Source organism: Haematobia irritans, chromosome 5 (genome assembly GCF_050003625.1).
Source record: "Haematobia irritans isolate KBUSLIRL chromosome 5, ASM5000362v1, whole genome shotgun sequence".
Lineage (NCBI taxonomy): Eukaryota > Metazoa > Arthropoda > Insecta > Diptera > Muscidae > Haematobia > Haematobia irritans.
Window position 1 is genome coordinate 145,274,674 of NC_134401.1, and position 26,610 is coordinate 145,301,283.

At 27.1% G+C, this 26,610-nt stretch overlaps 1 protein-coding gene across 4 annotated transcripts in view; it reads left to right on the top strand.

The window, feature by feature from the left end:
- Positions 1 to 26,610, top strand: part of Camta (Calmodulin-binding transcription activator) — a 283,055-nt gene that overhangs the window by 98,259 nt on the left and 158,186 nt on the right. For 2 of the 4 annotated variants that reach the window (XM_075309044.1, XM_075309045.1), the window contains exon 1: positions 5,279 to 6,152. The exons of the other annotated variants lie outside the window; for them this stretch is intronic. In XM_075309044.1, the coding sequence (XP_075165159.1) occupies positions 5,315 to 6,152 (838 nt within the window). In that variant the 5' untranslated portion in view covers positions 5,279 to 5,314. Of the gene's footprint in view, positions 1 to 5,278; positions 6,153 to 26,610 lie in introns of those variants that run through there. 4 annotated transcript variants of the gene reach the window in all.

Genomic DNA, 26,610 nt, shown 5'->3' on the forward strand with positions numbered 1-26,610 from the left:
CAGGCGATCTTTTAATGATCGAAAAATCGATAGTTTAAAAAATTGACAAAGGTTTGCGATATTGTGACCTTTGTGGTTTTTCTACACCTACATTTGGGCTAAACTTAGAATTCTGATTACCTTGTTAACATCTTCGAATTGATTAGTCCTATTTTGAAGATTTCAACTACAACTAAATGAATTTTTATGTTGACTTCCAATCACGGTTGCCACTTGGCCCAAAAAACGAAAATCTACCAAAATTTGAAGAAATTTTTACCAAAAATTTATCAAATTAAAAATAAATCACAAAGAAATTTGTCAAACATATTTTTCCTCTTTTGGGTAAGCTACTCTTGTAGTTATCAAAATTTTATTTCTATTGGAAAATTTTCCAAAATTTTATTTCTATAGAAAATTTTTCCAATATTTTATTTCCATAGAAAATTTGTTAAAATTTTATTTCTATAGAAAATTTTATCAAAATTTTATTTCTATAGAAAATTTTGTCAAAATTTTATTTTCATAGCAAATGTGTTAAAATTTCATTTCTATAGAAAATTTTGCTAAAATTTTATTTTTATAGAAAATTTTGTCAAAATTTTATTTCCCTAGAAAATTTGTTAGAATTTTATTTCCATAGAAAATTTGTTAAAATTTTGTTTCTATAGAAAATTTTGCCAAAATTTTATTTCTATAGAAAATTTTGTCAAAATTTTATTTTCATAGCAAATGTGTTAAAATTTCATTTCTATAGAAAATTTTGCTAAAATTTTATTTTTATAGAAAATTTTGTCAAAATTTTATTTCCCTAGAAAATTTGTTAGAATTTTATTTCCATAGAAAATTTGTTAAAATTTTGTTTCTATAGAAAATTTTGCCAAAATTTTATTTCTGTAGAAAATTTTGTTAAAATTTTATTTCCATAGAAAATGTTGTCAAAATTTTATTTCTATAGAAAATTTTGTCAAAAATCTTATTTCTATAGAAAATTTTGTCAAAATTTCATTTCTATAGAAAATTTTGTTAAAATTTTATTTCAATAGAAAATTTTGTCAAAATTTTATTTCTATCGAAAATTTTGTCAAAATTTTATTTCTATGGAAAATTTGGTCAAAATTTTATTTCTATAGAACATTTTTTCAAAATTTTATTTCCATAGAAAATTTTGCCAACAGTTTATTTCTATAGAAAATTTTGTCAAAAATCTTATTTCTATAGAAAATTTTGTCAAAATTTCATTTCTATAGAAAATTTTGTTAAAATTTTATTTCAATAGAAAATTTTGTCAAAATTTTATTTCTATAGAAAATTTTGTCAAAATTTTATTTTAATGGAAAATTTTGTCAAAATTTTATTTCTATAGAACATATTTTCAAAATTTTATTTCTTTAGAAAATTTTGCCAATATTTTATTTCTATAGAAAATTTTGTCAAAATTTTATTTCTATAAATTTTTTTTATCAAAATTATATTTCTATAGAAAATTTGGTCAAAATTTTATTTCTATAGAAAATGTTGTCAAAATGTTATTTCTATAGAAAATTTTGTCAAAATTTTATTTCTATAGAAAATTTTGTCAAAATTTTATTTCCATAGAAAATTTTGCCAACAGTTTATTTCTATAGAAAATTTTGTCAAAATTTTATTTCTTAAAAATTTTTTCCAAAATTTTATTTCTATAGAAAATCTTTCCAAAATTTCATTTCTATAGAAAATTTTGCCAACATTTTATTTCTATAGAAAATTTTGTCAAAATTTTATTTCTATAAAAAATTTTGTCAAATTTTTTTTATAGTTTTGCTGCAAGTAGAGGATGCTTATGAGGAATGTGGTAATTCCGAAATGTGCGTCCATCCAACCATCTTGCAGTCTATAGGGCTTCGCCCAAATAAATTTGACAAACATTCTTTACCTCAGTTTGTTAAGCTGAAATCGAATAGAACAATAAATTTTGTTTCTATAGAAAATTTTATTAAAATTTTATTTCTATAGAAAATTTTGTCAAAAATTTATTTCTAACGAAAATTTTGTCAAAAATTTATTTCTAACGAAAATTTTGTCAAACTTTTATTTCTATAGAAAATTTTGCCAAATTTTATTTCTATAGAAAATTTTGTCAAAATTTTATTTCCATAGAAAATGTTGTCAAAATTTTATATCTATAGAAAATTTTGTCAAAATTTTATTTCTATAGAAAATTTTGTCAAAATTTTATTTCCATAGAAAATTATTTCTATAGAAAATTAAAATTAATTTTAAAATTTTATTTCTATAGAAAATTTTGTCGAAATTTTATTTCTATAGAAAATTTTGTCGAAATTTTATATCTATAGAAAATTTTGTCAAAATTTTATTTCCATAGAAAATTTGTTAAAATTTAATTTCTATAGAAAATTTTGGTAAAATTTTATTTCTATAGAAAATTTTGTCAAAATTTTATTTCTTTAGACAATTTTGTCAAAATTTTATTTCTATAGAAAATTTTGTCAAAATTTTATGTCTATAGAAAATATTGTCAAAATTTTATATCTATAGAAAATATTTCCAAAACTATATTTCTATCGAAAATTTTGTTAAAATTTTGTTTCCATGGAAACAATAGGAATGTTTCAAAATGTGTCAAAATTTTTTTCCACAGAAAATGTTTCCCAAATTGTATTTCTTTAGACAATTTGTTAAAATTTTATTGCTATAGAAAATTTTGTTAAAATTTTATTTCTACAGAAAATTTTGCTAAAATTTTATTCTTATAGAAATTTTTATCAAAATTTTATTTCTATAGAAAATTTGTTAAAATGTCATTTCTATAGAAAATTTTGCTAAAATTTTATTTCTATAGAAAATTTTGTCAAAATTTTATTTCTATAGAAAATTTTGTCAAAATATTATTTCTACAGAAATTTTTGTCAAAATTTTATGTTTATAGAAAAATATTTTAAAATTTCATTTCTATAGAAAATTTTGCCAATATTTTATTTCTATAGAAAATTTTGCCAATATTTTATTTCTATAGAAAATTTTGTCAACATTTTATTTCTATAGAAAATTTTGCTAAAATTTTATTTCTATAGAAAATTTTGTTAAAATTTTATTTCTATAGAAAATTTTGTCAAAATTTTATTTCTATAGAAAATTTTGTCAAAATTTTATTTCCATAGAAAATTTAGCCAACATTTTATTTCTATAGAAAATTTTGTTAAACATTTTATTTCTATACAAAATTTGTTAAAATGTTATTTGTATAGAAAATTTTATTTCTTAAAAATTTTTTCCAAAATTTTATTGCTATAGAAAATCTTTCCAAAATTTAATTTCTAGAGAATATTTTGCCAACATTTTATTTCTATAGAAAATTTTGTCAAAATTTTATTTCCGTAGAAAATTTTGTCAAAATTTCGTTTATTGTTTTGCTGCAAGTAGAGGATGCTAATGAGGAATGTGGTAATTCCGAAACGTGCGTCCATCCAACCATCTTGCAGTCTATAGGGCTTTGCCCAAATAAATTTGACAAACATTATTTACCTCTCTTGGTTAAGCTGAAATCGAATAGAACAATAAATTTTGTTTCTATAGAAAATTTTGAAAAAAATGTGAAAAATTTTATTTGTATAGAAAATTTTGTCAACATTTTATTTCTATAGAAAATTTTGTCAAAAGTTTATTTCCATAGAAATTTTTATTTCTATAGAAAATTTGGTCAACATTTTATTTATATAGGAAATTTTATCAAAATTTCATTTCCATAGAAAATTTTGCCAACATTTTATTTTAGCAGAATTTTATTTCTACAGAAAATGTTGTCAAAATTTTGTTGCTATAGAAGAGTTTGTCAACATTTTATTTCTGTAGAAAATTTTGTCAAAATTTTATTTCTATAGAAAAGTTTGTCAAAATTTTAATTCTGTAGAAAAGTTTGTCAAAAGTTTTATTTCTATAGAAAATTTTGTCAAAATTTCATTTCTATAGCAATTTTTGTCAAAATTTTATTTATACAGAAAATTTGGTAAAATTTTTTACTTATATAGGAAATTTTTTCAAAATTTCATTTCCACAAAAAATTTTGTCAAAATTTTAGTTCTATAGAAAATTTTATTTCTATAGGAAATGTTGGCAACATTTTATTTTATCAGAATTGTATTTCTATCGAAAATTTTGTCAAAATTTTATTTCTATTGTAAAGTTTGTCAAAATTTTATTTCTGTAGAAAATTTTGTCAAAACTTTATTTCTATAGAAAATTGTGTCAAAATTTTATTTCTATAGAAAATATTGTCAAAAATTTAATTTCTATTGAAAATTTTGTCAAAAAGTTATTTCTATAGAAAATTTTGTCAAAAAGTTATTTCTATAGAAAATTTTGTCAAAATTTTATTTCTATAGAAAATGTTCTCAAAACTTTATTTCTATATAGAATTTTATTTCTATAGAAAGTTTATGAAGTGCCTGTTAGTTTGCAATATTTACCAGAACAAAAAAAATCTACAATTTTTGGTAGAATTCTACCAACTGTGGCAATCGTGTTTCCAACACGTAACAAAAAAAAATTTTTGAAATAAAATAAAATAAAATAAAATAAAATAAAATAAAATAAAAATTAAAATAAAATAAAAAATTAAATTAAATTAAATTAAATTAAAATAAAATAAAATAAAATAGAATAATATAATATAAAATAAATTAGAAATGTCGAAAATTCGATTTTCTTCCAAATTTTGAATAGATGTTCACAGTTCTTTTTTTGAAAAAGTGGAAATCCATATTTTTCATAAATCTAAAAACATGGAAAACTCATATTTTCCCAAATTGAAAAGTAGATAATACTTTGACCCAAACAGCCTACTAAAATATATAAAAATTTTTCAAAATTAGCGAGTGAAATCAGAAAAGTAGAATTTTTGATACTGACTTCAAACCGCAAAATATAGGGTCATCTAGCGATTTGATTATATTTATTTGTAGTTATTCTTAGAAGAAGTACAATGAAATAAAAAATAAATAGTAATGAATAAGTTTTATTTTGAAAATTAATTTATCTAAGCTAAATATAAGTTTAGGTTTATAAGAATTGTATATTTAGGGCTTTTGGATTAGGATATTCGTTTAGACTTATTGCCCCTATAATATATTTAAAACATAAATAATTTTTTGATCCATTTATTGGAAATACTTTTTTGATGAGAGAATAATTCTATTCCCAAGAAATTCTTTGAACTCTAATACAAATAAAATCCATAATACTATCAAAAATGTAAACAAATTACATTAGAGAAAAACAAAACACACACACATTTCTCTAAAATTAAAAAAAAAAAAAAAAATTATTAAAAATCGTAATGGCCGGTTATCGTGCAATGCCATTGGCTCCCGTTACCGCTACAGCCATGGCCACGGTCTCCGCTCAACCGAATGGACCCACCATGTATCATCATCAGTCGATGACAGCAATGTCCAATAATGGTATTATCTATCAATCGGCGGTACACGCCTCCATACATTCATTGAATACAGTACAAAATCAACGCTCAACTACACATCATATTTTAGCTACAGCCACAGCCACAGCGGCGGCAGCAGTTGCAACAGCAACAGCTCGTCAATATGCAGCAACAGCAGCGGTGGCAGCAGCAGGAGCAGGAACAACACCACCGGCATCATTACAAGCATCTGCTACGGCCACAACGGTTGGTGGTGGGGGTGGGGGAGTAGGAGGCCATCAGCATTTTCCAAACTCGGGAGCTGGTTCACAGCAGCAGCAACAACAATTGGTATCCTCTTTGCAACAACAACAACAACAACATCAACAACAGCAACAGCAGCAACAACGCTTGACGGGACAACAACATCAATTGATGACAGCAGCAGCAGCCGCTGCGGTTCATCATCAACAACATCAGCAACTTTCCCACCATCCTCTATCCCACCACCATCCACACCACCCGCAACAGCAGCAGCAGCCACAACAGCATCATCCACATCATCCGCACCACCCGCAGCAACAACATCATGCCCACCAGCATCATCATCACCACCTCCATCCGCATCCGCATCAACAGATTGCTCTGCATCAGAATCATCTGTTCTTTAGCGGTACCACTTTGGGTGGCCATGGCCATCATCATCACCGTCAGTTATTTAGTCACATGCAAAGTGCAATTATGCCACTTGGTGTCAGTAAGTATTCCCAGTTTTTGCTTTGATTTTTTTAATGTTAATTTTAAAGTCCACTTGTAAATAGCTACTTTACAAACAAAAGTATTGCTGTCTGACCAAACAAAAAAAATACTTTGTTGACTTTATATATGGGTAAGCAATTTTGCTCCTTGAAATAAAATTTAGGTCTATTCTTTGATGTTGTTGATGTGCTTTTGATGTTCTCTTGATGTTCTTCATTATTTGAGTAACATTTTCTTAGTTTTTATTTTTGGAATTGTGAATCAATTTTTTTGGAATGATAACACACATTTTGATAAAAGATAACTTTATCACCATATCAAATGCCAGAAACTTATTAATAAACTCATTTAAATATTATAAGATAACAGTAGGTTATCTACCTTAAAAATCAATATTTAATTTCTTCTTCTTCTTCTGTGAATTTTATTTCTTAAGATTTTATTAAAATTAAATATAATTGTTTTAGTCTGTGGATATATTAAAATCCTAACAGACTAAGTTTATAACTAAAAAAATATTTTTTTTATCGCGAGTGTTCACAATTTGTGCCTCAACAACCTTTAACTGTACGACCTGCAACATTCCTCAATGTTTTTTTTCTCGAAAACATGTATTCGTATTGAGAAGGTATTATTTTCCTACTGCTTAGTATCCATGTGTTGAACTCTGCTATATTCTTGAAAGAGATTACAATCTCTCCCTCACAAATGAGTAAATGAGATCATTCTCTTTACAATGACATCGTATCAGTGTATGTATGTAAGGCTAGCATTCTCACATGAATGAAAACTCACACTCAAAACATACAAAAAGTGAACCCAATAGGATAAAAAATATATGTTAATTTTAGAAAAGTTTAATAAAACCCTTTTACAACTGCCTGTATGATAAAAAAATGAATACTTTTCGGCAAATTTTATAAAATTCATTTGAGATACAAAACTTATTTTTCTATTGCTTTGTAGTCGTCTCTTTACTAGTATGTGTGTGTTGAACTCTCTGCTATGTTCTCGTGTTAGATTACCATCTCTCTCTCTCAGCAATGAGTTAATTAGATAATTCCCAAGAGAATGAAATGTAACTCTCTAAAAAAGAAAACAAAAGAATCCACAACAGGAAAGTTAATATACGTTGAGTTAATTAAACTGATAAAAATAAGTGAATACTTTTCAGCAAATACTAGAAAATTTATTAGACATAATTAATTTTATGAAAATTTCATATTTTGAAGGAAATACTTGGAGTTAATGGGATAGTAAATTAAAAATACGTGTTTTCTTTTTAAAATGTTTGAGATGTATTGCCTATCGCTAGTCACTAGTTCTTCTCATCGTTCTGCGACAAAAATTAAAATTGAAATGAAAATTTAAGTTAGAATTGAAATTAATATATATATATATATATATATATATATATATATATATATATATATATATATATATATATATATATATATATATATATATATATATATATATATATATATATATATATATATATATATATATATATATATATATATATATATATATATATATATATATATATATATATATATATATATATATATATATATATATATATATATATATATATATATATATATATATATATATATATTTATTTATTTATATATATATATATATATATATATATATATATATATATATATATAAAATGTAAAGTAAAAAATAAACTAAAATTAAAATTAAAAAAAATGAAATTTAAATTTGTGATCAGAAAGGTTTTGTAATTTTAGTTGTACTTTTAATTTTAATATTTATTTTTATTTTTGTTTTAAAAATTTGTTTTAAAAAAAATAAATTAAAGTTAAAATTAAAACTACAACTAAAATTACAAAACTTTTCTGACCACAAATCATGACTTGACCAGCATTTAAAATGAAAAGTAAAATTTGAACAAAAACAATTAAAAAACTAAGACTAAATTTTCAATAGAAAAAAAATTGTGACAGAATTTTCTATAGAAATGAAATTTTGACAAAATTTTCTATAGAAATAAAATTTTGACAAAATTTTCTATAGAAATAAAATTTTGACAAAATTTTCTATAGAAATAAAATCTAAACAAAAATTCTATAGAAATAAAATTTGGACAAAATTTTCTATAGAAATGAAATTTAGACAAAATTTTCTATAGATATGAAATTTTGACAAAATTTTTTATAGAAATGAAATTTTGTCAAAATTTCTAAGACTAAGACTAGGTTAGATTAGGTGGCAGCCCGATGTATCATGCTCACTTAGACTATTCAGTCCATTGTGATACCACATTGGTGAACTTCTCTCTTATCACTGAGTGCTGCCCGATTCCATGTTAAGCTCAATGACAAGGGACCTCCCTTTTTATAGCCGAGTCCGAATGGCGTTTTACATTGCAGTGAAACCACTTAGAGAAGCTTTGAAACCCTCAGAAATGTCACCAGCATTGCTGAGGTGGGATAATCCACCGCTGAAAAACTTTTTTGGTGTTCGGTCGAAGCAGGAATCAAACCCACGACCTTGTGTATGCAAGGTGGGCATGCTAACCATTGCACCACGGTGGCTCCCTAAGACTAAGACTAAGACTAAGACTAAGACTAAGACTAAGACTAAGACTAAGACTAAGACTAAGACTAAGACTAAGACTAAGACTAAGACTAAGACTAAGACTAAGACTAAGACTAAGACTAAGACTAAGACTAAGACTAAGACTAAGACTAAGACTAAGACTAAGACTAAGACTAAGACTAAGACTAAGACTAAGACTAAGACTAAGACTAAGACTAAGACTAAGACTAAGACTAAGACTAAGACTAAGACTAAGACTAAGACTAAGACTAAGACTAAGACTAAGACTAAGACTAAGACTAAGACTAAGACTAAGACTAAGACTAAGACTAAGACTAAGACTAAGACTAAGACTAAGACTAAGACTAAGACTAAGACTAAGACTAAGACTAAGACTAAGACTAAGACTAAGACTAAGACTAAGACTAAGACTAAGACTAAGACTAAGACTAAGACTAAGACTAAGACTAAGACTAAGACTAAGACTAAGACTAAGACTAAGACTAAGACTAAGACTAAAACTAAAATTACAAACCATTTCTGACCACCAATCTTGGCTTGGCCACCGTTTACTCGGAATACCCATAAAAATTTTTGTCAAAGTTTTATTTCTATAGAAAAGTTTGTCAAAATTTCATTTCTATAGCACTTTTGTCAAAATTTTATTTCTATTGAAAATTTTGTCAAAATTTTATTTCTATAGAAAATTTTGTCAAAATTTCATTTCTATAGAATTTTTGTTTAGATTTTATTTCTATAGAAAATTTTTGTCAAAATCTTATTTCTATAGAATATTTTTTGCAAAATTTTATTTCTATAGAAAATTTTGTCAAAATTTTTTTTCTATAGAAAAGTTTGTCAAAATTTCATTTCTATAGAAAATTCTGTCACATTTTATTTCTATAGAATTTTTGTTTAGAATTTATTTCTATAGAAAATTTTGTCAAAATTTCATTTCCATAGAAAATTTGTCAAAATTTCATTTCCATAGAAAATTTTGTCAAAATTTTATTTCTATATAAAATTTTGTCAAAATTTTATTTCTATAGAAAATTTTGTCAAAATATTTTTTCTATTGAAAATTCTGTCACATTTTTGTTTTTTCTATTTAAGATGTTGTCAAAATTGTATTTTTATAGAAAATTCTGTAGCAATTTTTTGAAAATTTTGTCAAAATTTTATTTCTATAGATTTTTTTGGGTTTAAGCTGAAATCAAAAATTTTAAAAATTTTATTTTATGGAATATTTTGTCAAAATTTTATTTCTATAGAAAATTCTGTCACAATTTTATATCTATAGAAAATTTTGTTAAAATTTTATTTCTATAGAAAATTTTGTCAAAATTTTTTTTCTATAGAAAATTTTGTCAAAATTTCATTTCTATAGAAAATTCTGTCACAATTTTTTTTCAATTGAAAATTTTGTCAAAATTTTATTTCTATAGAATATTTTTTCAAAATTTTATTTCCATAGAAAATTTTGTCAAAATTTTATTTCTATAGAAAATTTTGCCAAAAATTTTATTTCTATAGGATTTTTGTTTAGATTTTATTTCTATAGAAAATTTTGTAATTTTTTTTTTTCTATAGAACATTTTGTCAAAATTTCATTTCTATAGAAAATTCTGTCACAATTTTTTTTCTATTTTCAAAATTTTATTTCTATAGAAAATTTTGCCAAAATTTTATTTCTATAGAAAATTTTGTCAAAATTTTATTTCTATAGAAAATTTTGTCAAAATTTTTTTTGTATAGAAAATTTTGTCAAAATTTTATTTCTATAGAAAATTTTGTCAAAATTTTATTTCTCTAGAAAATTTTGTCAAAATTTTATTTCTTTAGAAAATTTGTCAAAATTTCATTTACCTAGAAAATTTTGTCAAAATTTTATTTCTATAGAAAATTTTGTCATTTTTTTTTTCTATAGAAAATTCTGTCACAATTTTATTTCTATAGAAAATTTTGTTAAAATTTCATTTCTATAGAAAATTTTGTCAACATTTCATTTCTATAAAAAAAATTTTCAAAATTTTATTTCTATAGAAAATTTTGTCAAAATTTCATTTCTATAGAAAATTTTGTCAAAAATTCAGTTCTATAAATTTTTGTTTTTCAAAATTTTATTTCAATAGAAAATGTCAAAATTTCATTTCTTAAATTTTTATTTTTTTTTTGGTTTTAAGCTGAAATCAAAATTTTTCAAATTTTTATTTTATGGAATATTTTGTCAAAATTTTATTTCTCTAGAAAATTTTGTCAAAATTTTATTTCTATAGAAAATTTTGTCAAAATTTTATTTCTATAGAAAATTTTGTCAAAATTTCATTTCTGTAAAAAAAATTTCAAAATTTTATTTCGATAGAATTTTTTTTTTGTTGGTTTTAAGCTGAAATCAAAAATTTTTAAAAATTTTATTTTATTGTAGAAAATTTTGTCAAAATCTTATTTCTATAGAGAACAGAAGTACCTCTGAATTAGAGTGGAATGTTTCGCAAAATCTACCAAAACATCGTAAAAAAATTAACATTTTTGGTAGAATTCTACCAACTGTGGCAACCGTGTGTGGGACGCCGTTCTGACTCGGCTATAAAAAGGATGTTCCTTGTCATTGAGCTGAATATAGAATCGAGCAGCAATCAGTGATGAGAGAGAAAGTTACCACTGTGAGGGAGCCACCGTGGTGCAATGCAATCGGGCAGCACTCAGTGATAAGGGACAAGTTCACCATTGTGGTATCACAATGGACTGAACCGTCTAAGTGAGCCTGATTCATCGGGCTACCACTTAAGCTAAACCTAAACCACTGTGATATCACGGACATGGTCGGTGTCTTAATAAATATTCGAGTTTACCATTCGAATAATATATTTGTGAAAAATTTCCCCTATTGTGTCACAATGTTCTCAGTGGACAAGTGTTGTGCCTGAAAGTATGCTAAGGAAATTTTCTATAGTGGATAAACCAAGTTAATATTAAATTTCAAAGAATGCTTTTAAATAAAATGAGTGTTAGGTTAGTGAAGATTTAAATTACAAAATATATCATAATTCTATATAAAATATTGATATAAATAAACACATTTATTGTATTTATTGTTACTTTCCCTTCATGAAAAAGTGTGTCACTTTTTCTGCCATACTCAAAAAAAAAGTGAACTCTCTATTTCACTAAAGCCAACTTAACTTTATGTTAGTTCATGGAATTATTATGTTTGGAGAAAGTTTCATTTACTCTAATAATTTTTTGTGTACGTTAGTTAAATTAACTAAAACCGAGCAAAAAAATATACTTAAATAAAGCATAAAGATAAAGCATAAATTCGTGTCTTACACAAAATAGTTCAGAATTTCTTTCAATTTGTAAATTTTACCAAAAATGCGTCCATCATGAACTTCGTATGTCACTAAAGACATTCTTGCAATTTTGAACTCCTAGTTTTTCCTTCAAACTACAAAATTTTCTTTAACAAGTGAAAAAACTTAGTTATGTCTAATAAATTTTCTTGAATTTGTCGAAAAATATTTACTTATTTTTTATGACATCGGCGTGATGCCAACGTTTGTAATACTGTTTAGTTAAAATTTTCTACAAATATTAAAAATTTTCAAAAATTAACCGAAAGTTTTCTTCCTGGTGGGTTCACTGTTTTTTCAGTGCACTTTTCAGGAATTCTCTGCGGTGTCGCTTCTGATATTTTAAATCGTTTTACGTGGATTTTTCCTGTCTACTTGCTATAAAGATCAGATCTATATTTGTTAAAATGCATAATAACGCACATTTCTAACCCTCATTAACATCTGTTCACAAGAATGTAGTTGGTGGGCTTGTATAGCCCTTCAACAAAATCCTTCTGTTCAAATTCTTAACTAGAATACCAAAGACAAGAGCGGCAACAAAAGTTAAATGTCCTTTTTAACACACTTCATTTTTACCTGTTCAAATTCCTTTTGTTGGGGCGGCGTTGAACAAGGAAAGAGGTTTCATGGTAAACCAAGACTTGTTGGTTGGTTATATCACAAATGCTGTAAGTGGCGAATGTGGGTGAACGTGGATAAAACAAAAGCTGTGGACGTTTTCAATAGACGTCAACAATCAGACAAACACATACACCCACAAGCTCAGTTCACCAATAACAAAACAATAACAACAAACCAAATGCTATAGGAAAAAAAGTCCTTAGGGAAGGAAATTTCAACAAGAAAAAAGTTTGACAATTTGTTGGGATATAATATGGAATATTAGGGTTTGCGTAGAAACGTGTGTGTGTGCGAGGATCCATATGTTTGTCCATCCATTCAGGTAACCGAAACCTGGTAAAATGTCTTTATTGTTATTTCATGTGTTCGTGTGTGAGTGTGTCCCTAAAAATTTCTCCCAAGTTTTCCCTCATTGTCGTTGACATCCATCGTTCGTAACCAAACAAAACGTTTCTTAGTCTCATTGTTAGCGTTGTGTTTTATTTTCTCCTCAATATCAGTTTTGCGAAAATTTTCCTGTTGTTTTCACCTCGTTTGCTTGTCCTGACTCTGTGTGAGTGAGTGAGTATGTCTCGGGAGTGTTGTGTTATTCCGTTTTTTTTGTGTTTTGCTTGCGAAAAAGGAATTCTCGCCCAAGACAATTTGCACTACCGCCACATACGCGCTTATCCGTGCGGTAACGATGTGTGAATTACAGGAAGGCATTCCAATGATATAAAATTTAATGAAACGGAAGAAGTGCCAACTACACATTTGTCTCGCACACTTGTATTCGCACACACACACACATCCACTCATACATACGCACCGGAACATTTACACATACTTAACGCATTGTTTTGAGCTCTGGCGACGAATTGTAGTTAAGGAATGAGGGTCATTCAAAATATTTGCTTAAATTTTGGCAATGTTTATGTGTGAAGTACAAAAAGCAATGAAAATGAAATCTCAGCCAAAAATTGACTTAAGGAGGAAGTTTTTTTTTTGGTTTTTCGAAAATATAAGAAATTAATTTTCATTTTGAATGTCGAAAATGTTAGGATCATAATCTTTAAGTAAATTTTAATATATAATTTATAAGCTTTTATTTTCATGTTTTTTAAATAGTATTACGTATACCTTCATCGGGCCCCTAGACACTACACGCACTAGTGTCCACGAGTCAAATATTAATCGATTGTGTTCTAATATGAATTCCTGAATATTTTTTCCAAATTTTGGAGAAGAGTAGATCCATTAAAAATTTTTAATTAAATTTTAGTAACGTCTATGTGTGTAATTGGAAGCATTTACTCAAACCTCAGCCAACAAATTACTTAAGGTTGATGGATTTTTATGCTTTTCTAAAATATAAGTAATTTTTATGCATTGTCGGAGATTGTAGGATTATAATCCTTAACATAAGTAAATTTTAAAATATGTTTATAAGCCTTTACGTTCATGGTTTTTTTATTAGTATTACCTTTATTGAGGTTCAGTATACTCATCGATGTTCACAAGTAATGTATTAATTAGAGGTGTGCACGTGACACGAAATTGTCGTGACTCACGAAAATCTTCGTGACTCACGCGTGAGTCGTGAGTCACGCTCATGGCAACGGCGTGAGTGTGCGTGAGCGTGATTAACAAACCAAAATGTCGTGCGTGAGCGTGAGTCACGAAAATATTATCTTCGTGAGTGTCCGTGAGTAAAGATTTACGCTCACGAAAATAATCCCGCTCAACAACATAAAACGCTTAAGAGTTAAATTCATTTACAATTTTAGTGACACCTGGGATGTTAAGAGTGTAATAACGCTCTCGATTTTAATAATGCTCATATATTCAGACACGTCGCTAAGGTAAATTACTCAAGAAATTGTTCGTGAGTCATGACATTTTTCGTGAGTCACGATATTTTTCGTGAGTCACGGTATTTTTCGTGAGTCACGACATTTTCCTGCGTGAGTGTGCGTGAGTACAAATTTTCTTTTCGTGAGTGTGCGTGAGTCCTACCAAACAATATCGTGCGTGAGTGTGCGTGAGTAAGATTTTTCCGTCGTGAGTGTGCGTGAGCAAAATATTACTCACGTGCACACCTCTAGCATTAATCGATTGTGTTCTAAGATCAATTCCTGCATATTTTTTTAACATTTTGGAAACGAATATTTGCTTAAACGTGGCATTATTAATGTGTGGAATAAAAAACAAATTAAATCAAATCTCAACCAAAAATGTACTTAATGTAGAAGTTTTTTCGTCTTTCGAAAATATAATGTAACCAATTTATTTTTGATTGTCGGAAATTGTGAATTTTAATATATTTTTTATCCTACACTGAAAAAGCATGCCCGGTTCAAAAGATTTTGTATTTAACAATTTTGGTACTGATTCCGAGCCAAAGAAGCGGAGAATACAAGTAAGGATACTTTTAAGACACAATTCTCTTTTAAATTTTGGTTTTGTGTACTTGCTTCTAGGAAGCAAATTTTAACTTTTCGTTTTTTTCAGCTTTTTTTCTTCATATGCCATCAAAGTCCCTTCTAAACGAGTTAACGACAACTTTATTTTCCAAATTCAGACTCGACTTCCGGTAGAATTTATGCCGTGTTTCAAGTAAAAAACGTCTTTAAAATAAAGTGTTGAAAAACATGTCCTATTTTTGAACGATTTTTTGCTTTGTAGTCAAGATGCAAAAAGGCAACAAATTTAAAGACAATTCCATTAATTTTTAAGAATTTTTCTGAATTATTAAAGTCAAGTTGACCTTAGCCCAAACATTTTTTTTCATGTTATTATACGCAATCACTTAATTATAAGGGCAATACGACTTCATTGAAAAGTTTATCGACTTTTGAACAAGGAAATAAACTTAATATTATAGAAATGAGTCTTCTATGCTTAGCAAAATTTGCATTCGTATTTTAAGGACATGAAATCTTTGGCCTCAAGACAATATTTTTTTCAGTGTACTATCATATTATTATAAGTATTACGTATACGTTCATTGGACCCTTAGTTAATATTGCGTATACGTTTATTTAGGTTCTGTATCACCCTAGTCAAAACTCTTCCAAAAATGGCAGATATTTTACTGTTTTGTAGATTGGTAGAATTATTGATATTTTGGTAGATTTTGCAAAACTTTTCTCTCCAACTAACAAGTACTTACATTTTCTATGGAAATACAATTTTGCAAAGATTTTCTAAAGAAATAAAATTTTGCAAAAATTTTCTATAGAAATTAAGTTTGTTGAAATTTTCTCTGGAAACAAAATTTTTCTATACAAATACAATTTTGATAAAATGTTCTATAGAAATAAAATTTTTATTGTTATTTTTATTTCAGTTTAAAACCATGCGTTGACTTAACTACAAGAGAGTAGCTTAACCGACAGAGGAAAACCATGTTTGTCACAAGGAAAGATGGTTGGATGGAAATAAAATTGTGCAAAAATTGTCTATAGAAATAAAATTTTGTAAAAATGTTCTATAGAAATCAAATTTTGACGAAATGTTCTATAGAAATACAATTTTCACAAAATTTTCTTTAGAAATAAAATTTTGCAACAATTTTCTATAGAAATAAAATTTTGAAAAAAAATCTATAGAAATAAAATTTTTTAAAAATTTTCCATAGAAATTAAATACTGGAACAAAATTCTATGGAAATTAAATTTTGGAAAAATTGTCCACAGAAATTAAATTTTGCAAAAATTTTCTATGGCAATTAAATTTTGTAAAAATGTTCTATAGAAATAAAATATTGATAAAATTGTATATAGAAATAACATTTTGCAAAAATTTTCTATAGAAATAAATTTTACCAAATTTTTATAACAATAAAATTTTGACAAAATTTCCTATAAAAATAAAATTTAGATAACATTTTCTATAAAAATACAATTTAGCTTAAAACCATACATTGACTAAACTACAAGTGTAACTTAACCAACAGAGGAAAAAAATGTTTGTCAAATTTATATGGGCAAAGTCCTATAGACTGCAAGATGTTTGGATGGACGCACGTTTCGGAATTACCACATTCCTCATCAGCATTCTCTACTTGCAGCAAAACTATCAACCAATTATCAGAATAAATTCAGGCAGTTCATTAAACCCAACAATGAACCATACTTGAACCTTTCGAAAAAAGGTTTTACATGATAGCCGGCTTATGCCGAAATAAATTCGTACAGACATATCTCTTTTCCTTTGCCACTGTCAAATCATCGATTTGACTGCAGTTGGCTGGGTTTATTTTGAGCGTGCTTCCTCTTCTTTCTTTCATTCGTTTTGTTTTGTTATTGTTGGTTTTGTTCTTTAAGCATTGCTGTTGATTTTTTTTTATTTCAGCTTAAAACCATGCTTTGACTAAACTACAAGTGTAGCTTAACCAACAAAACCGACAAAATTTTCGATAGAAATAAAATTTTGACAACATTTACTTAAGAAATAAAATTTTACAAAATTTTCTATAGAAATAAAATTTTGACAAAATTTTCTTTAGAAATAAAATGTTGACCAAATTTTATATAGAAATAAAATTTCGACAAAAATTATCTATAGAAATCAAATTTTGAAAATATTTTCTATAGAAATTAATTCCGAAAGGGCCCTCCATTCCATTCATCTTGCAGTCTAAAGGCCTTTGCCCAAATAAATTTGTCAAACACACTTTTTTTCTGTATGTTATGCTACTCTTGTAGTTTAGTCAACGCTGAAATCAAAACAATAATAATGATTGAAAAAGAAGCCAACAATAACAAACAAAACGAAAGAAATAGAATTTTGCAACAATTATCTATAGAAATAAAATTTTATACAGAAATAAAATTTTGCAAAAATTTTCTACGGAAATAAAATTTTGTTAAAATTTTCTATGGAAATAAAATTTTGACAAAATTTTATATAGATTTTTTTTTAATATTAGTAGTCCGTTGTAATTTATATAAATTGACCCTATGTGGCTTCAAATTACATGATGAAAATAAAAATAAATAAATAAATATTCTATAGAACTAAAATTTTGCAAATATTTTCTATAGAAATAGAATTGTGACAAAATTTTCTATACACACAAATTGGTTTTTTTCTGATTCAATCACGAAATTAATTGATCCAATTATTTTTTAATTGGAATGTCTTCAATCACAGAAATGATAGTGTCAATTAAAAAACTAATTGAAGGTCAATTAAAAAATTAATTGATCCAATTAAAAAATTAATTGATACTATTAATTTTGTTTCAATTAAAAAATTTGTTTGGATTAAATTAAATTTTTAATTGGATATTGTTTAAAACTCCGTTAAGATTTTAATTGGAAATTTTTTGTGAAATTTTTTTTCTGTATAGAAGTAAAATTTTGGAAAAATTTTCTATCGAAACAAAATTTTCTATAGAAATAAAATTTTGCTAAAATTTTCTATGGAAATAAAGGTTTGCAAAAATTTTCTATAGAAATAAAATTTTAACAACATTTTTTCTCTAAATTCAATATTTTTAAAAACTTGAATTTTCGTGTTGAATCGTAATATCCAAGTCCATTGTGAGTAAGTTTTCGGTTTTTGAAGAAGTAGTAACATTACCTTGTTGGTGTCAGCTAAATCGTTAAAAAATTTAAAATTCAAGGGATATTTATACACCTAAAAAAATTTAGTTAATATGAGAGATCATTATAATAAACTTCTAAAATTAAATAATAAAATATTTCTTTCGACGAAAAACACAATTTTCATACTAACCACAAAAATTTTATCAAAATCTTCAAAAAAAAAAAAAGATATTTGCGTTTAGTTGATTTTTGGTAAATTTTTCTTCAAATTTTGGTAAATTATTTTTAGCACAATGTGCAATCGTGTTCGGTATACGTACCGGTGTTCACAAATCATGGATTAATCGATTGTCTTCTAAGATCAGTTTGTTAATAATTTTTTTCAACAAATATTCAGGAATTTTAAACACAAGTGTTTTTTATAACATAAACACACAAAGTGATGTGTTTATAAAAATATTCCTGCTTGAACTTTATTTTATATTTATTAAATATTTCTTATTTTACATCCCGAGATATTTTTCATATTCTTAAAGTTCATATTTTCTGGCACCAAAGCTAATAACATTCAATACACTAAAAAAAGAACTTTTTTCGCCATCGCTATTTGGGAAATGTTTCTATAGAAATTTTGTTTTATACATTTTTGTTGTTGTTTTGTTTTTTTGTGAAAAAAAGTGTCGAGAATATTACAAAACAATGACAACAATGCCAATAAAAATATAATTATATGGAACAATGTACATACCAAAAAAAAAAAAAAAAAAAAACAAAACACAGAACACACACTCACTCTTTTGGAATCTAGGAACTTTACGTATGCCACAATAACACTAGCAACCTACACTACGTGCATAATATCATCATAAACGTCATACCATACATGGGGATACTTACCGCCGCCACTTAATCATATTTCTTGTGATTGTTTTTCAAGTGCGTTGTCGTTACCGTCGTCGTCGTCGTCGTTGTTGCTGATGTTGTATGGTATTGTGTTTTCTTTTTGGCAAATGCTAAAGTAGTGGTGGTAGGCCAAAACAATGTCCTCGTCCTCGTCAAAAAACCAAAAAAAAAAAAAAAACAAGAAAAAGAAGAATACTCAAAAGTTAGGATGAGGCTATTGTTTTTAAAAAGCCCCCTCAATAGCAATATTTTTTATTTGTCTTTAGTGTATGTTTTTAGTTGTACAACGTTATGAGACATACGAGTACATTAAAAATGTAAACTCCTAACATTTGTAGAGTGTGGGGCTCATGTTTTGTTGTTGTTTTATGTGTGATGTAAACCACTGTGATTTCATTTAGGTTTGACTTAGATCTTGTATTGTTGTTGCTGTTTTTATTATTATTTTGTTGTTGTTGTAAAATAGCTTTGAGACAATTTAATGTGTTTGTTATGATTGTGACAGTATGTGCGTTGTCCATTGAATGAATATATATGTTGTTGTTGTAGTCATTGTCTTTAGGGTCTGCTTAACATTATTATACTCTTGCTCTCCCATACTCTTTTTTTGCCCAATAGAGTAAATTATACACACTAACAGTTAGTGTGAGTAGGGATGGCAGAGTTACCTTTTATATTTGGTGTTGTGCTTAACGATGTTATATCTTTTGATTTCGTTTGCTAAGATGTGTGAGCATGTGTGTGTCTCTCTCTCTCTGTCATTGTAACAAAATATGTGTGTGTACGTTTGTCTGTGACCGAGGGACCTTTTAAGCCTAAATAAGATAGCTTGCTTGCTTGCTTATGTGTCGCTCTCCAAAAGGTAATTGTCTTTCATCTCCTTTTGGTATGAATGTGTATGTATGAGTATATTAATAACAAAATATCCTTATGTTTGTCTCTCTCCTAACTAGCTTCATTATATTAAGGCAATTCAAGTTTAGGTTGCCAGAAAACAGCCTAGCATTTGTCGTAAAAAATATATTTGTAGACTATTGTCTGACTTGCCAGACAAAAGAGTAGTAACTGGATAATTTGGTAAGAGAAATAATTTATTAAGTGGATAATTTTAATTGGTTTAGATAGCTAGTTACGAATAATATTTCATTAATAAAGGAGACTTCAAATTGGTTTGCCAACGATGATACGTATATAAGTAAAAGTGGTAAATATTAAAGAAATATCTTATTTTTTATGACAGGTAAACTAAATTATAAAAAAAAAACTATTGAATAAATATCAAAATATTTAAATACGGCGGAACCTCTGAAAGGTGGACACTCACGGTCGCCTAACAGACAACTATCCACGTTTGGAAAGCTGTCCGGTTTTCAGGGTGTCCAAGTTTGAGAGGTTTCACTGTACTTTCTTTAAAATGTTCTCTATGCAATAAAATCAATTTTTAATTTATATGGGGATTGCCATAAAATTTATTTAGTTCTAAAAAATTCTTGTAGAAAGATTCGATATTTTGTTTTGTAAAATATTCCCATGAAAAAAATTTTCATATTAGGCCGATAGCCTTTAGTTGCTAGTGCCCGTATAACCAAGTTTATTGTAAATTTTAATTATAATAAATAAATAAATAAAATAAATAATACAATTTTCATAAAACCTGTTTTGGAAGTTTCATAGAAAATTAAAATCATATTAATATGGGACTATAGTAACAAATTCTATCTACCAAATTTCCCAGAAACTTTATAAAAGTTTTCCATAAAAATTTCATAGATATATTTTTATGAAAAGTTGTCAATGATCGTTTTATAACAATTTTCTGCAAACCCTTAACATTTTTTTCTGGTAAATTTTTATACAATTTACATAGAAAGTTTTTAATGGAATTTTCATAGAAAGTTTTTAATGGAATTTTCATAGAAAAATTTTGTATAAAATTTTCATAGAAAATTTTTGTATAAAATTTTCATAAAAAATTCTTTGAAAAATTTTAATAGAAATTTTGTTTTATAAAATATTCATAGGATTTTTTTTTATAAAATTTTCGCAGGATTTGTTTTGTAAAATTTGTATAGCATTTTTTTATAAAATTTTTGGAGGCATTGTTTTATAAAGGGTGATTTGTTAAGAGCTTGATAACTTTTTAAAAAAAAAAAACGCATAAAATTTGCAAAATCTCATCGGTTCTTTATTTGAAACGTTAGATTGGTCCATGACATTTACTTTTTGAAGATAATTTCATTTAAATGTTGACCGCGGCTGCGTCTTAGGTGGTCCATTCGGAAAGTCCAATTTTGGGCAACTTTTTCGAGCATTTCGGCCGGAATAGCCCGAATTTCTTCGGAAATGTTGTCTTCCAAAGCTGGAATAGTTGCTGGCTTATTTCTGTAGACTTTAGACTTGACGTAGCCCCACAAAAAATAGTCTAAAGGCGTCAAATCGCATGATCTTGGTGGCCAACTTACCGGTCCATTTCTTGAGATGAATTGTTCTCCGAAGTTTTCCCTCAAAATGGCCATAGAATCGCGAGCTGTGTGGCATGTAGCGCCATCTTGTTGAAACCACATGTCAACCAAGTTCAGTTCTTCCATTTTTGGCAACAAAAAGTTTGTTAGCATCGAACGATAGCGATCGCCATTCACCGTAACGTTGCGTCCAACAGCATCTTTGAAAAAATACGGTCCAATGATTCCACCAGCGTACAAACCACACCAAACAGTGCATTTTTCGGGATGCATGGGCAGTTCTTGAACGGCTTCTGGTTGCTCTTCACTCCAAATGCGGCAATTTTGCTTATTTACGTAGCCATTCAACCAGAAATGAGCCTCATCGCTGAACAAAATTTGTCGATAAAAAAGCGGATTTTCTGCCAACTTTTCTAGGGCCCATTCACTGAAAATTCGACGTTGTGGCTCGTTAGTAAGTCTATTCATGATGAAATGTCAAAGCATACTGAGCATCTTTCTCTTTGACACCATGTCTGAAATCCCACGTGATCTGTCAAATACTAATGCATGAAAATCCTAACCTCAAAAGAATCACCCTTTAAAATTTCCTGAGCTTATTTTTTATGAATTTATAGAAATTTTCAAAAAAAAAAAAAAAAAAACAAGTATATACGGCCGTAAGTTCGGCCAGGCCAGTTTGACAAAATTTTCTACAGAAATAAAATTTTAACAAAATTTTCTATAGAAATAAAATTTTCAAAAAATTTTTAAAGAAATAAAATTTTGACAAAATCTTCTTTAGAAATAAAAATTTGACAAAATTTTCTACAGAAATAAAATTTTAACAAAATTTTCTATAGAAATAAAATTTTAACAAAATTTTCTATAGAAATAAAATTTTGAAAAAATTTTCTATAGAAATAAAATTTTGACAAAATTTTCTATAGAAATAAAATTTTAACAAAAATTGTCTATAGAAATAAAATTTTAACAAAATTTTCTATAGAAATAAAATTTTTGTAGATTATTTTTGGCTCGAGTGGCAACCATGATTATGAACCGATATGGACCAATTTTTGTGTGATTGGAGATCGGCTATATATAACTATAGACCGATAAGGACCAATTTTGGTATGGTTGTTAGCGGCAATATACTAACACGACGTTCCAAATTGGATGAATTGTGCTCTTCCAAGACGCTCCGGAGGTCAAATCTGGAGAACGGTTTATATGGGGGCTATATATAATTAAGGACCGATGTGAACCAATTTTTGCATGGTTGTTAGAGACAATATACTAACACCACGTACCAAATTTCAATCGGATCGGATGACTTTTGCTCCTCTAAGAGGCTCAGGAGGTCAAATCTGGAGAACGGTTTATATGGGGGCTATATATAATTATGGACCGATATGAACCAATTTTTGCATGGTTGTTAGAGATCATATGCCAACACAACGTACCAAATTTCAGCGGGATCGGATGAAATTTGCTTCTCTTTGAGGCTCCGCAAACCAAATCTGGGGATCGGTTTATATGGGGGCTATATATAATTATGGACCGATGTGAACCAATTTTTGCATGGTTGTTAGAGACCATATACCAACACCATGTACCAAATTTCAGCAAGATCGTATGAAATTTGCTTCTCTTTGAGGCTGCGCAAGCGAAATCTGGGGATCGGTTTATATGGGGGCTATATATAATTATGGACCGATGTGGACCAATTTTTGCATGGTTGTTAGAGACCATATACCAACACCATGTACCAAATTTCAGCAAGATCGGGTGAAATTTGCTTCTCTTTGAGGCCATATCTGGGGATCGGTTTATATGGGGGCTATATATAATTATAGACCGATATGGACCAATTTTTGCATGGTTGTTAGAGACGATATACCAACACAACGTACCAAATTTCAGCGGGATCGGATGAAATTTGCTTCTCTTTGAGGCTCCGCAAACCAAATCTGGGGATCGGTTTATATGGGGGCTATATATAATTATGGACCGATGTGAACCAATTTTTGCATGGTTGTTAGAGACCATATACCAACACCATGTACCAAATTTCAGCAAGATCGGATGAAATTTGCTTCTCTTTGAGGCTGCGCAAGCGAAATCTGGGGATCGGTTTATATGGGGGCTATATATAATTATGGACCGATGTGGACCAATTTTTGCATGGTTGTTAGAGACCATATACCAACACCATGTACCAAATTTCAGCAAGATCGGGTGAAATTTGCTTCTCTTTGAGGCCATATCTGGGGATCGGTTTATATGGGGGCTATATATAATTATAGACCGATATGGACCAATTTTTGCATGGTTGTTAGAGACGATATACCAACACCATGTACCAAATTTCAGCCGGATCGGATGAAATTTGCTTCTCGTTGAGGCTTCGCAAGCCAAATCTGAGGATCGGTTTATATGGGGGCTATATACAATTGTGGACCGATGTCGACCAATTTTTGCATGGTTGTTGGAGACCATATACCTACACCATGTACCAAATTTCAGCCAGATCGGATGAAATTTGATTTTCTTTGAGGCTCCGCAAGCCAAATCTTGGGATCGGTTTATATGGGAGCTATATGTAATTATGGACCGATGTGAACCAATTTTTGCATGGTTGTTAGAGACCATATACTAACACCATGTACCAAATTTCAGCAAGATCGGATGAAATTTGTTTCTCTTTGAGGCTTCGCCAGCCAAATCTGGGGATCGGTTTATATGGGGGCTATATATAATTATGGACCGATGTGGACCAATTTTTGCATGGTTGTTAGAGACCATATACCAACACCATGTACCAAATTTCAGCTGGATGGGATGAAATATGCTTCTGTTAGAGGCTCTACAAGCCAAATCTGAGGGTCCCTTTATATGGGGGCTATACGTAAAAGTGGACCGATATGACCCATTTGCAATACCATCCGACCTACATCAATAACAACTACATGTGCCAAGTTTCAAGTCGATAGCTTGTTTCGTTCGGAAGTTAGCGTGATTTCAACAGACGGACGGACGGACATTCTTAGATCGACTCAGAATTTCACCACGACGCAGAATATATATACAATATTTCGATGTGGTACAAACGGAATGACAAAGTTAATATACCCCCATCCTATGGTGGAGGGTATAAAAATGCAAAAAAAAAAGAAATCCAGTTCTTTGCGTATATTTCATAGGCATTTTTCTTGAAAAATTTGTATACATGCATATTTGATAGAAATTTTGAATGACCATTTTATAGAATATTTTGCAAATGTATTGACAGATAATTAAAAAAAATTCTTACTAAATTTTTAAACAATTTCCATGGAAAGTTTTAATGGAATTTTGATAAACATTTTTTTACGTTTTAAAAAATGTCTTGTTTGAACATTTTCTATAAAATTAAAATTAAAAGTAAAAATTGTAAAAAATTATTGATTGAAAACATTTTATAAAATTGGCGTAGAATATTTTTTATGAAATTAAAAAAAAAAAAAATCGCCAGTAGTCTATAGAAATTTTTGTATAAAATTTTCATGGAAAATTCTTTAAAAAATTTTCATAGAAATTTTGTTTTATAAAATATTAATAGGATTTGTTTTATAAAATTTTCGCAGGATTTTTTTTAATTTTCATAGCATTTATAAAAATTTTGGAGACATTGTTTTATAAAATTTTCTGAGCTCATTTTTTATGAATTTATAGAAATTAAAAAAAAAAAAAAAAAGAAATCCAGTTGTTTGCATATATTTCATAGGCATTTTTCTTGAAAAATTTGTATACATGCATATTTGATAGAAATTTTGAATGACCATTTTATAGAATATTTTGCAAATATATTGACCGAAAATTAAAAAAAAGCTTAGTAAATTTTTAAACAATTTCCATGGAAAGTTTTAATAGAATTTTGATAAAATTTTTTTTACGTTTTAAAAAATGTCTGGTTTGAACATTTTCTATCAAAGTAAAAGTACAAAAATCTTATTGATTGAAAATATTTTATAAAATTGGCATAGAATATTTTTATGAAATTTTCAAAAAAAAAAAATCACCAGTAGTCTATAAAATTTTTTGTATAAAATTTTCATAAAAAATTCTTTAAAAAATTTTCATAGAAATTTTGTTTTATAAAATATTAATAGGATTTGTTTTATAAAATTTTCGCAGGATTTTTTTTAATTTTCATAGCATTTATAAAAATTTTGGAGACATTGTTTTATAAAATTTTCTGAGCTCATTTTTTATGAATCTATAGAAATTAAAAAAAAAAAAACAAAAAAAAAAAAAGAAATCCAGTTGTTTGCATATATTTCATAGGAATTTTTCTTGAAAAATTTGTATACATGCATATTTGATAGAAATTTTGAATGACCATATTATAGAATATTTTGCAAATATATTGACAGAAAATTAAAAAAAAAATCTTTGTAAATTTTTAAACAATTTCCATGGAAATTTTTAATGGAATTTTGATAAACATTTTTTTACGTTTTAAAAAATGGCTTATGTGAAAATTTTCTATAAAATTAAAAGTAAAAAAATTTTATTGATTGAAAACATTTTATAAAATTGGCATAGAATATTTTTTATGAAATTTAAAAAAAAAATCACCAGTTTTCTATAAAAATTTCACATAAATTTTTCATGAAATTTATTTTAATATACAATTTGGATGATCATTTTATAGATTTTTTGCAAATAGTTCATAGAAGCTTTCTATCATAAATTGTTACAAATTTTCTAAGAACTTATTTTTTATTTAAATGTAAAAATATGAAATAAAATGATATGAAATTTTCATAGAAAATTCAATGGAAATTTCATAGAAAATGTTTTATAAATTGCTCACAAAAATTTGTTTTTCGTAGAAAATTTTAAAATTTTCAATAAAATTGTTAAACAATTTCAATTTCAAGTAGACATTGTTCTAAAAATGCTTAAAATTTTATAAAAAAAAATCGCAATTTTTCTATAAACATTTAAATTGTAAATATATTAATTAAAATTTTTTTTATTGA